This window comes from Artibeus jamaicensis, unplaced genomic scaffold, assembly GCF_021234435.1.
Source record: "Artibeus jamaicensis isolate MK-2021 breed Jamaican fruit bat unplaced genomic scaffold, CSHL_Jam_final contig_923, whole genome shotgun sequence".
Taxonomy (NCBI): Eukaryota; Metazoa; Chordata; class Mammalia; order Chiroptera; family Phyllostomidae; genus Artibeus; species Artibeus jamaicensis.
The window spans coordinates 14,731,821-14,745,694 of NW_026522014.1; the positions used below are offsets into that span (position 1 = coordinate 14,731,821).

The 13,874-nt window shown below is 36.4% G+C and overlaps 1 protein-coding gene across 6 annotated transcripts in view; it reads left to right on the forward strand.

Annotated features, from left to right (window-relative positions):
- The window catches only part of HDAC9 (histone deacetylase 9), an 841,506-nt gene that overhangs the window by 519,312 nt on the left and 308,320 nt on the right, over positions 1-13,874 (forward strand). For 4 of the 6 annotated variants that reach the window (XM_053655072.1, XM_053655074.1, XM_053655073.1 and 1 more), the window contains one exon: positions 4,123-6,707. In XM_053655072.1, the coding sequence (XP_053511047.1) occupies positions 4,123-4,437 (315 nt within the window). In that variant the 3' untranslated portion in view covers positions 4,438-6,707. Of the gene's footprint in view, positions 1-4,122; positions 6,708-13,874 lie in introns of those variants that run through there. The other 2 variants (XM_037163907.2, XM_053655071.1) reach the window with 1 other exon arrangement.

Genomic DNA, 13,874 nt, shown 5'->3' on the forward strand with positions numbered 1-13,874 from the left:
GATGTTCTTGGACATACTTACTTCTATGGGAAATTACATTCCAGTAAATTCACACAGTTTGCCTAACCTCTGGCTGTACCAACACTAGTAATATTAATCTCTTACTTTCAAAGATGCTACGATGGTATCTTGTTTTTTTTTTCTAAAATGTGTCACCCTCACTGATGTGTATTAATTGCCAATGGTTGGAGCATTTAGGTACTCACTGACTTTTGTAACAAGAGAGATTTCAGTTGAAGAGTTTGAACTAACACATATTCATTGTGAATTCTAATGGGAAAAGAAATAATAAAGACAATGAGCGAAATAACTTGGGAGTTTTCCTGTGATGGAAGGTGATTGATAGATTTGGAAGGGGTCACGGGAGGTTTGGTTTAAGAGGGATAAAAATACTGAGAGTGCACAAACGGAATACTCCAGCAGAGAGGGGCGTGTGCAGTGGAGGACAGCGTGGGTGGACGACTTCAGGAGTGGAGAGATCAAGGGCATTAAGCTGAGGGGTAGACTGCAATAGGAGTGCAAGACCTTGCTTTCATTGTAACAGGAGGGGGGTGAGCGGGACAGTTGAGTTTCTCTACCGATATGTCTATTTTCTCGGTGAAATAAGAAGCAAAGGTATCAGCAGGGAGTGAGGAAAAGGTCTGGATATTAGAAGTTAGAGGAGAGAGAAGGTAGTTTGAAATAGTCATTGAAAGAGTGAGAGTAAATGAACTTGAGAAATGTAGGATTGCCAGGTAGCCCAAAGGCCTGTTTGAGGGTTATGATCATGAATTTGAAGACACTCAGCATGATTGCAGTTTGTTTGTACATTTCCTTAGCGTATTCAGCTGCTTGAGTTTGGCAGAGATTTATTGGTAACCAGAGTTAAAAGTCTTAATTTTGAAAAGGCAGAAGTGTTAAAGATAATGTAGGGGAGGGAGTTGTAATGATGGAGGGTGGAAGCTCATCCAGCAAGGAGGGAAGTGAGGGAAGAGGGGTGGTGGCAATGGGCAGTGAAAATGTGGTTGGATCAATAGCTTTGAGGACCCTTCGAGGTGTGGTTGTGGTCAGAATATTCTGAGGATGAGCCAGGAGAAAGGAATGATGTTTGGAATTGAGGTTTAGGTGAGTGTGCTATTACGAATAAAGACCAAGTGTAGGGTGTGCTCATGAAGTTGGGAGTTGAGGTGCAGCAGATGATGGGACCCCCGGAGGTGAGGAGTACAAGGCATGAGAGGCCATGTGGGAACCGTGAAGGAGAGGAACAACAACAAGAAAGTCTCTGTACTTAGCAGGTGGCATTTATAGCCTCCTCTTGGTTATTAAATACTCTTGTAGCCAAGCACCCAGAAGCTAGATAAGATGCAGAGTCACCCTTTAGTAAGCAGGGACTTTTAACGTGGCATTTCCTGGGAACCGGTGGTGTGCTGTCTGGCTGACTTTTCATGAATGGCCCTCAGTTCCTGGGCAATGACTACACACACCATATCGTTGTTTTTCTTCTTCTCTTGTCATCATAGGAGTTCTGCTGGGCAGGATCTTCTGAACACTTCTCAGTGGTGTCTGTCTGACTCACAGTTGTCCTTGCCATCCCTCCCCCCTGACTCTGATGGTCTAGCTGTCATGAACTTGCCCAGCTAAGCTTTGGTAGTGAGAGGAAGCATTTTCTTCAGCTCAGTAAACAGCCAACCAGATGAATAGCCAGCATCTTCTTGAAGATAGTCCTACTGAGGGGCGCCTGCAGCCCTCATCACCTGTCTGGTGCCTTTTCTTAGATAAATCTCATTCCCACATGATTCTCTAACCTGGTCTTCTGTGTTGCCTTGATGTGAGTGATGGAAGTAGGGTTACAGGACGGAGTGATGAGCTCCCCGTCTTTCTGGAACTGAGTGGGTGTTACTCAATGTCTTTTTCCCTGGTATCCCAGCCAAAACTGGGACTTTTCCATTAAAATCCTGCTTGTTTTCTCTGGTGTTACATGTCCTTTTTTAAACAGCCAGTTCAGTAGGATTCTGCAATTGTGTAGTCAAAGTTCAGGAATTTTACACTGTCTCTTTTCTCCACAGTCTTAGCAGTGTGCCAGGTATTTTGTATACGAGACATGAAGAACCATGGCCGGGTAGTTTACTTGGTTGGAGCACTGTTCCCATGTGCCAAGGTTGCAAGTGCAATCCCCGGTCAGGGCACATACAGGAGTCAGCCAATGAATGCATACATAGTGGGGTAGCAGACCAACGTTTCTAAATTAAATAAATACATACATAAATACATAAATGCAGTTGCTGATTAGTATTTAGAGTTGGTACAAAATTCCTGCAAATGGTTCCCCAAAAAGTACTTATAGGCACTAAAAGCACGATGGGATGAATGTTTCCCACATGCTGACCACCCAGGAACAGTCGAAGTTAGACTGCATACACCAAGGAAAGTAATATTTAAATTTGACTGTTCATTCTGACATGAATGTTGGTTGGTGTTTAGATCTCAGATGTAGTTTACCGAAAGTTATCTTTCCTTTTGGTAGACTCTGAGTCTCAGCCCAAGCATACTACACACTGTGTCACTCTGTGCAGCAGCATCTCCCGTCCTTCTCCCTCGGTCCCTGTGTTCACACCCCACTGGCATTTCAGTAGCACGGGTGCCTGGGGCTGCTTTTCTGTCCACACACGGTGCTTTCTGCCAGATGCACTCTTTACACTTATTTCCACCCCTCACACACACGTCACCAACTCTCCCTCTCCGTCCTTCATCTTTCACATCTCAGGCTAAACACAGCAGTTTCTCAGGGCAAACTTCTTAACACCCCACAGTCCACTCCATTCCAACTGGTACGTACTCTCTATCACCCTGTTTCTTCCTTTTTCATTTATTCTGTTTGAAAACAAGAATGACTTTGCTTATCATCTTGGTGCCTTTCTAACACACTAACTCATAGACTCCACAAGGACAGGGCAATGCTGTTTCCTCAGTGCTTAGAATGATATCTTGGACATAGTCGGCACTCTATAAATATTTGTTGAAAAATGAATGAAAACTCCCCCTAGTTCTGCCTACAGTGAAATTGAAGGGTTCATCAGTGTGTGCCGGGCCATTTGAGATTTCTGCCTCAGGAGGTTATAACAGGCTTCAAAGTTTGAATACTTGTGTATTCTAACGCTAAAGCATGTATTTAAGTTTTAAAAACATAGGTGGGTATGAGTGGGAGGTAAACTTGAATTTTACATGGAATAGTCTGTCTTGATGACTTTAGTGGCAGAATTCTTCTGAGTGCTGCTTATTACATAATTGGCATGTTGCTTAAGTGGGCACTGACTCAGTGGAAAACTGACCGCTTTTGAAAACACAGTTCCAGATCGGCGGATGACCAATCCAGCCATCATCAGATAAAACAAAAGGCCTGTGTGCGGTGAAATCATCTTGACAATTTTCAACTATTCAACTATATTTCAAACTTCTAAACTATGGTATTTTACAGTTTAAATGATGTTGTCAATTATGTCTTTAAATCAGTGAGCAGTTAATGCACATGCTTCTGAAAAGGAAGTCTGATTAATTTATAATATGATCAAGAAGAGGTCTAAATAATAATTCTCAAATTAAAATTAATGTCTGGTTTTTAATTTACTTTTGGATATGTTTTACTGCCATCAAATTTTTTTAATTCCTCTCTATTTTTAAAGTTAAGAATTTCAAAATATTTGTAGGTTTTACAAAAAATGTGCTTTATCATTTGAAGATAAAACAATTTTAAGATACATCTTCAAACCTTTTGAAGATTTGTTTTATCATTGAAGTAGAGGAAAATTAGATGGATAAGAACTGTGAACATTTGTGCTCTGTCTTTTACAGTGGTAGACAATTGTTGAAAAAATGAGATTTTTGAAAATTGTTGATTACCTTTTCATTATTTTTATTGCATTTCCTATTTTGAGAAAAAATGTCCATGTGTGTTTGGATTAAATTCACTCAGTACAATTTGTTCTTGTGAAAATGTTATGGTTTCCATGGGAAAAATGTTTACTATTTACCTCTTTTCCGCCATTTTCTAAGTGTATTACAGAGTCATTAGAAATCAAAGTGTATTTTGCTGCTCTGTTGCCACCGAGAACTATTGAATTTGAACCCCTCAACACTCTCTTCTAGCTGCTTTCGAAATCTATTGAACAACTGAAGCAACCAGGCAGTCACCTGGAGGAGGCAGAGGAAGAGCTTCAGGGGGACCAGGCCATGCAGGAAGACAGAGCGCCCTCTAGTGGCAACAGCACTAGGAGTGACAGCAGTGCTTGTGTGGAGGACACCCTGGGACAAGTTGGGGCTGTGAAGGTCAAGGAGGAACCAGTGGACAGTGATGAAGATGCTCAGATCCAGGAAATGGAATCTGGGGAGCAGGCTGCTTTTATGCAACAGGTAATAGGCAAAGATTTAGCTCCAGGATTTGTAATTAAAGTCATTATCTGAACATGAAATGCACTGCAGGTTTTGATAAATGGGTATCATTTCCTATTTCTGAGCAATTCGGTTTTAGTGTTTAAGGACTCTAACTAATGTACATGTATCTATATATAGATCTCTCTATATACTGATCTCTATATAGATATCAAGGTTTCATTGAAACTTCACTGGTAAGAAAATACCTGGTACACTAATATACTACATTAAGTATCCAAGTAGTAATTAATAGGCTCTAAATTCACCCCAAAGCCTGCCACATCAATTACTTCTAAGGAAAACGAACTCACTGTTGTTTTAGTTTATCTGTTGAGATCAGTTAACTTCTGGGTAGAGTTTCCCAGTCTGATCAGTGAAACATTCTATTAGTTCTTGACTTTTTTTTGATATATAGAATTCAGTTTTCACATCGTTGTACATAGTATATCATACTACCTTCTTGAATACCGTTAAAGGTAGACTGCCCCTTCCTTTCTCTCTCATTTTTGTTAAGTGAAATGTTCTGGTTCCCATACCAGTAGTTTTAGGTTACTGTATAGGTTGCAATTGAAAATATTAGGAGTAGAGGTGGTTTTAAATATATAGATGCAAAGTACAGCACTATTTTAAATATTACATTATGTCTCACCTAGCACTGCTCATTCTACTTTTATCTTTTGTCATTGGATGATGTTGTCTATCAAAAATAAGATCAAATGAAACATGCAAATGTTGGTAAGAACTAATGTGCAGCCTTATGGCCCAGTCAGATACTCTACTGCATCTGCAGTCATAGAAAACAGTGACAGTGTGATTAGTATTTGATATGAAGTCAAAATCATGTTTAAAAAAAGAAGGTGTATCATATTATATAATCATTGTCCAGAGGGTCTCTTAAATATAATTCCATAATGACACAGCACACACCATAGCATTTTGGCAAATAAAAAATTAGGCGAGCGAGGCTTAACAAGAGAACCTACTTGTACATAATGCACCTTCAGAAGGACTGTGTCCTTTGATGCTTTAAAATACAAACAACTTTGAAGGCAACAGAAGACTGTTTATTTAAGTCAGTTCTTTGTCAGGTTCCTGCTGTTCTACAGAAAACTGATTCTCTGAGGCTGAAGAGGAAATGCCTTGTGGAAACAGGAAGTCCAAGTGATTCATGTACTGGGGAATGTAGGGGAAAAAAACGGAGGATAGTGTTTTACGCTTTCTGTTTTTAAAGGGCACTCTATGAATTGATTTATTGTCTAAGAAAATAACACTGCAAGTAGGGAAATTGTTAAGGAAGCTTTTCACTGGAACATTTCCTTCAATACTCCCTTTTAATATGTTTACCTTGTTTTATAGGTTTACTTTTGTTAAGCTAGTTAAAGATTCGTTGTATTAAGACCCCTTTAATATGAATAATCCAAATTGACCTAGAATCTTTGTAAAGTTTCTTTTCTATTAAAATATTTATATTTCTAAATCTGAGGTATTTTAAGGTGTAGTATCCTGTTTCAAAGGAGATATAGCAGTTTTGCCAAATGTAGACATTGTACAATTGTATGTTACTGGCACATGTTGTTTACATTTTGCTGTGGCATTTAAAAATATTTCTTAAAAAAGGTTACTGCTAAAGATACATTATCCTTTTTTAAAAAGTCTCCATTCAAATTAAATTAATATAACTAGTAGTTAGAAAGTTTAAAACTTTTCCATATAACGAAAGTCCTTCTGATAATTTGACAAATAGCTATTAACACTTCCTATTACCAACATATTTTGGTTAGTATATTCCTTCAGATTAAAATGACTTTTGTCAGTTTTTTTGGCATTAAAAATATGGCATTCCTAAGATAAAATTGTATATTTTTTCCATCTCATAAATATACATTTCTTTAAAGTCTTTTTTTCAATCTCATAAAAAAGGGATAGTGCATCTTTTAAAATACATTTTATTTGGGGAGGAACATGTGGCTGAGCAGACTTTTGTATAATATTACTTCAAAAATATGTAATCACAAACAAAAATAAACCTATTTTTTATAATGTCATTTGAGAGAGCTTCATCAGTACAGTTGGTGGACGTTAATTGTTTGAATTTGATAGTCTTTGAACTTAATCAAGAAACTACCTGGAACCAGTGAAAAGAAAAGCTGGACTTAAATAATCCTAGAGCTAATTGATAATTGTCTCTTTTAAAATCTACTGTATTTATTATAATTTACACCCTCGATGGTGATCTCTTGTTTTGTGTTGTAAATATATTGTCTGTATGTTTCTCTTCTTGCCTTCTGTTATAAGTCTCTTCCTTTCTCAAATAAAGTTTTTTTTAAAAGATCCCCTTTCATACATATGGCTTTGTGTAAACTTGATATATAATCGAATTCGAAACTCATGCACTAGGTCTTATATACCAAAACATATTGCCATTCTTTGTTGAAGCAAGAAAATAAAGATATTTTGAGCAGTTACTTCTATGCCATTATAAATAATAAATCCAACAATAATGATTTTAAAGTATTTACATCAGCCATTTTCAAATAGCAAACACATGTAAAATTTGTTACATTTTCATTTCCCCAGTGCGGCCTTTTTCATGATATGTTAACATCTTTGATGTCAATGTAAAATTTTATGTAAATAGATGTCAATTCCTAACTTTTCTCAACTTAAAAACTTATTTTTAAACAGGTTAATACAATCCCTTGACTATAACCAGCACTCCATAAATAGTAAAATAAATAATTTTCATTGTGTCCTAAGTTATGTATAGGACAGTGAGAGCCAGACCTACAAGTATAAAGTGTCAGTACATAAATTTAATCAGAAAGGCATTATTAAATGACCTCCCCTTATATGGAAATAATTACTTAATACAACATTGGAAAGCAAGGGGCCTGAACTCAGGTGCAGGGAGCTGGACTGAACACACCCCATCAGCCATGATCTACCTTGTTCTTCTTCTGGTCAGTTGCTGGCAAAACTTGTTAGCCAATATTTCATAATGTGTTGCTGTGTATTTGGTTCAAGAGGTTAAAAATATTTGTTTTATATTTTTTTATTCCCTTAATCGAAAGTTAAATAGTGACATACAAATCAAAGTTACCCTAAGTCACAACGATATTTCACTGGATTGTTAGGAATGCTGGAGCTAATATCATTGACTGTTGTAAAATGGATTATCATTCTATAATGCCAAACATTTGATACTTTGGTCAGAATTGTGGAAATGCATTTGATATTAGGCATAATATCTTGAGAATTACCTTTGGACTATAAAATTACAAGATGAACTAGCTACTAGACATCCTCATGAAAGAGTTGGGGGAATCAATTAGCTTATGTTTTTATACTGTGTATTCATTTGATTTCCAAAGTGTAGAGTAGCTGTTTGACTAAAAAAACATCAATCTCATGTTAGAAAATTATTCTTTAGAAAAATGGGTTTTGCCTGAATTTACAATAAATATCCATTAGATTTACTCTTCCAGCAACAAAATGTGGCCTTCCTCCTGGAGGCAGCTGCTGAAGTGGAGATTGTTACTTCTCATAGATCTGAGAAAGACAGCCTTTAAGGTATTTTTATGTTTCACATTTCTTTTCTTCTAGAGGATTTTATTAAGAGGAATTCAGACACTAAACATTTTTTTTGAAAAGTAGCTCTCAACAGATATATAGACAACAGGATTGTTTTTTTAATTTGGCATTTCTTCGTGATTTTTTTCAATAATGGAAACATGCAATTGTGGGTATTGTAATTGTGGGTTGATGGTGATAAATAATCAAGGTCTTCAAATTACAACCAATTATAATCAGAACTCACAGATGCAAGAGAAGGAGTTTGAGAGGTAGATTACTGTTCCCTTTATAATCAATAATTTTAAAGGAAAATATGGGAGGTCAATCAAGCAAATAAAACAAGGTATTACTGATTTTAAAAGGTTTCTATTCTCTTTGTACAATAACTTCTTTAAAGCTTATAAACCATGGGGTTTAGACAGTGCAACTTTAGAGGATTATCCTGATTTCCAAAAAGACTTGTAACCATTGCAAACATAGAGTGTACCATGTATTGTTTTAAGCTTGACATCTGCTAAACTAACTTAGTCCTCACAACAACCTTATGGGGGGTAGGTTTTATTGTAGAGATGAGGACACTGGGACACAGATGAGTTAAACAAGGTCAAGGCCACCCAGTTGGTGAGGCTCTCTCATCTGAACCTGGGAACTCCGGCACCGGAGCTCCTTGTTCTCAAGCTCTGCCTCCGCAGTGTGTTGTGCAACAAGTCTTTTTGCACGTCCAAGTTTCTTAAATCATTCCCTCTCTCTCTGTGCCCATCAGTGCTTTCAAACAGTTTTGAGTCCGTTTTCTCTTTTTATCCTTGCTGTAAATTGGGACATGAGGACCCCTTTTTTCAATTCACAGATGAGAGATCCAGTTCTTGGACACATTTGTGTTCGATCTTTTTGAGTCATGAAAATTTGTGAGTCTTTTTTTTCTGACCAAAGACAGGTCTAGGATGGCGTGAAAAAGATGGACTGCATTTGGAATTAACTCTGGGTGGGAGAGAAGGGGAAAAGATTTCAACCAGCTCGCTCAGCTTTTCTTCACCACTTTCTACCTTCACTCCCCAACAAAGGCTAAGAAACTCCCATTTCTAAGCTACTGGGACTCTGCCTTTAAATTTTTTTTGAACTATTTAGGATGCACTTGATAATCATTTTGATCTAAAATAGTATGTATAAAATGTTGTGAAGCAGAAAAATAGAGACATTTGTTTCTAGACCTCCTGGGTGGTTATCTAATTGAAAGGTGCATAAAAATCCTCTTGGTGGGAAGCTGTTGACAGTTCAGATTCTGATGAACCCCCCCTTAGAGGTTCTGCTTCTGTTATCCTGACAGGGAGCTCAGGAATCCACATTCTTCAAACCCTTTGGGAAAGTCTGATTCAGAAACAGTGTTCTGGAGGTGGCCTGGAGCCCCAGACCACTTCCTGCAGTACGCCCTGATTTTTCATAGTTTTTACCTAAGATTCTTGAATTTTCTGATTCATAGTTTTTAAAAATAGATCTCACATTTCTTGTATATTGTTCTATTCTGGCTGCATTTTAACTTCACTACAGGCTACTCCCACTATGTTTACTGCTATTTCTTCTTTGATAGTAGGTGTCCTTTTGCTTATTTTTCTTTTCTGATTTAAATAATTTCATGACCTATTTGTTGAATATTCATTTGCCAAACTTGGAAAATATTTTTTCTCACAATTTCTGAGCTATTTGTTGTAAATATGTTGGGTTTTTTGAGATAAAATTCATATAATATAAAATTTCCCATTTTAATCATTTTTAAAGTGTACAATTCTGGGGTTTTAGTTTATTCATGATACTCTGCTGAGTTTTATCAACAGAGTTTTATTTCTTTGATTTTTATCAACTCAGAGAAATCCTGTACCACTTAAGCAGTCACTCCCAATTCCCTTCTCCTTCCAACCCCTGGTCACTACTGATTTACTTTACGTCTCTGTGGGTCAGCCTGTGGTGGACATTTCATAGAAATGAAACCATACATTAGGTGACCTATTGTGTGTCTGGCTTCTTTCACTTTGCATTACCCTTCCAAGGTTCATCCGCATCATAGCATGTATCAGTACTTCATTCTTTCTTAGGGCTGAATAGTATTCCATTGTCTGAATATACTACGTTTTGTTTATCCATGGATCAGCTGATGGATTGTTTTCATTTGGGGGCTCTTATCAGCAGTGCTGCTACGAACATTGGTGAACAAGTTTTCGGTGTTAACTTACGGTTTCCGTTCCCTTGGGTACATACCTCGGAGCAAAATTGCTGGGTCATATGGTAACTATTTACCTTTTGAGGAACCCCCCAATTGCTTTATCCAGTGGCCTAAATATTTTACATTCTCACCAGCCATGTATGAGGGGTTCTAATTTCTCCACATCCTCTCCAACACTTGTAATTTTTCTTTTTCTTTTTTTTGTAGCTCTCCTACCGGTGTGAAGTAGTAGCTCATTGCTGTTTTATTTTCTACCTCACTAATGACTAATGATGTTGAGCACCTTTTCATTTACTTATTGGATGTTGTTCATTTATCTTCTTTGGAGAAATGTCTATTGGTGTCCTTTGCCCATTTTTAAATTGGCTTGCTTGTCTTTTTGTTATTGAGTTGCAAGAGTTTTTAAATGTATTCTATATCCAAGACCATTATTAGGTATATGAATTGCAAATAGCTTCTCCCATTCTATGGGTAGTCTGTCATTTTCCTGATTGTGTCCTTCAGTGCACAGTATTGCTAGTTTTGTTGAGGTTTAACTTACCTAATCTGATTTTCTTTTGTTGCTTATGCCTTTGGTGTTATATTTAAAAAAACTATTGCCTAATCCAGTGCCGCAAAGATTTGCACCTATGTCTCTTTCTAAGAGTTTTACAGTTTTCTCATTTACTTTTAGGTCTTTGATCCATTGAGAGCTATCTGCATTGTTTTTTAAAAATACTCGTCCATGTATTTGAGTTATGTTAAAGAGATAAGAATTTAATAATTGTTGGGCTCCATTTCCTCATGTGTGAGCTATTTTCCTTATTTCTGGTTGATTTGAGTTTCGCTTTTCTGCTTTACCTGGTGCTGCTGCTTATTGCTTCCTGGCTTTCGATGCCATTTCGTTTTTTTTCTTCCTAATGAACTGTTTAAAGTTTACAATCTTTATGTTTATTTATCTAATATTAACTAAAGAAGGTATTAAATTTATTTTTCTTCAAGAAATACCTATTATTTTTGTGAACTTTCAAAGCTAAATCAGAGTTATTTTTCATTTATAGGGCTTTAAAACTCTACGCTGGCTACCCTCTTCTTTTTGTCTACATTGCACTTAAGTTTGATGTTGAACTAATGTTGGTGTCTTTGCTTTGAACTTTGTGCCTCTGTTGACAGAATTTCTGCAGAGACCTCTGTATTCGTACTGTCCGAACTGGTGGCCACGTGTATGTGTGGAGACTTTAACATGTGATTGGTATGAATAATATATGGTTTAAGAATAAAATACACACCAGATTTCAAAAGCATAGTATGGAATATATATTCATATCTGAGTGAAAAATATATATATTGATTACATAGTAAAAGGATAATATTTAAATATATTAGGTTATAGAACATGATTAAAATTAATCTTTCTTGTTTTCTCTTACATTTTAATGTAGCTATTAGAGAATGCGTGACTTACATTTTTTTATCGTAGGATGCTGCTTTGGATCTCTTCTTCTCATTTTATATTATGTTGGTAGCTCTCTCCTACATCTTTTTGAAAATAAGTGGGCTATAAAACCTGAACAAAAGAGTATTTTCCCTTGCAAGGATCTTTCTATTGCTCTTACTTAATATAACATAGATAAAGTCATAAAATAGTGCTGGCAATCTGTGGCATCTTAATGGTTTAAAATCTCTTCTTTATTTTAAAGGCGACTCAAAGTCTATCAGATGTTTTATTAATACTGTCAGTGGTGAGGACAATTCACTTACTGCTCCACTCTCACTTCTGAGTTAGTAAATTCATCATCTGTAGAATGTGCTGTTTTCTCCAGCTCTCCATTTCTATCAATGGAACCACCATCAGACTCTGGGTAAATTATGAAATCATCTCTGATGATCACCTCTTCTTTATTTCTTATCAGCAGTTAGTACTCCTATTTCTTATCTCAGGCCATCCTATTTTGTCACTTTCTCGTTGGCTCTGCTTTCCCTAGTCACTGCTTTAATTAATACTGAAGTGAATTTATTCTCTTATCTTTGCATTAGCCTCTTTATTCATTACCATTTTCTTTATACTACTAATTCACCTAACTTACTGTAACATACCGCTACTATTTCACCATTCTTTATGGCAGAACCTACAGCAATATCTTCCTAATTACTTCATTTGAATGGTGTAGAGTGTCAGCCTTCAGAATTCAACTTTTTTATACTCCTTCCCAAACTCACTTATTAATCCCTTACCCTGTGCAGTAAATTTTCAATTTAGGGCTCCAGTCTTGAAGAGTCTTTAACTTCCTTTTCCAACCCAGTCTGCTTTTCTCCTCTATGCCATTTCTGACTTCTCCATCCTGCCCAAGCTCTTCAATCACCCTGGAATCGGTTCTATACAATATATCATACAAGTGTTTTTAACCATTACCCGTGTGTCATCGTGTCTCTTTGACTTGTGAAGCCAGGGAAAATGCACTGTGTGGTGTTTCTGCACACACACAAGGAGTGTGTGAAGTGCTCAATTAAACTCCATTTGAATGATTTTTGTTTTTTGTTTCTCTTATTCATATTTCTGAATGCCAAGGAGACATGCTCTTCCATGTGATGATTACAAGCTCACTTTTGTTTTCTATGTGAAATGTGAAATCACTGATTACTTGTTGGACTATTGTGTTGAATGTCCACACTAGTAATATTATCTTTAAGCTGTCTCTAGTAATAATGGTTGGTATTTAATTTTCATTTTCAGCCATGGGAAAATGATGGAAAATTTTAATTTTTCTTAAGTAAATCATTTTTAACTGTTATTCTATTACAGTTGTTCCAATTTTTCCCCCTTTGCCCTCTCCCGCCCATCCTACCTGCCCCCCACTCCCACAGTCAATCCCCACACTGTTGTCCATGTCTGTGGGTCATTCACACATGTTCTTTGTCCAGTCCCCTCCCCTTCTTTTCACCATTATCCCTCTACCCCTGTTCCTCCGGTCACTTTCGGTCTGTTTCATGTTTCCATGCTCGTGGTTCTGTTTTGTTCATTAGATTGCTCTTGTGGGTGAGATCATAGGTATTTGAGATGTAGGTGAGAGGTAGGTATTTGTGTTTCACCAAATGGCTTATTTCACTTAGCATAAGGAAATTGTTTACATGATGAAATTATTTATATTACCAAAACTGAATTGATTTTTCATAATTTATATTCTACATGATCAGTTTTTACTTCTATTACAATATCTGACACAGTTTTAGATATTCAGCTTAATTCTAGTATTTTTTAACTTTATGTAACCTCATACACACTTTAAGTACCTCCATATAGTTTATGCCTTTATATATGCACTGTGGGTAGTTGTTACTCAATACAGCATATTATAGATATGGAAATAGGTAAAATAAATATTTTTCCAGAAAGAGGTTCTTCCAGGGAATTAAAAAATGTCTGTCTAAAGTCCTGGACAGTTTTTTCATAATAATTTGAATCAAAATTTTGAAATGAGATTTTAATTTTGATTACTTTAGCTCTCTAAATCATGTTGACTTTTTTATCTACTCTTTTGAAGTGTAATTCACATACAAAAATTCACTCAATATACAGGATGGGCAAAAGTAGGCTTATAGTTGTTCATATGAAAAAGAATATAATAATAAATAATAATACAAGAATAAACTGTGTCTTGCATACTTACAACTGCAAGCCTACTTTTGCCCACCCTGTGTG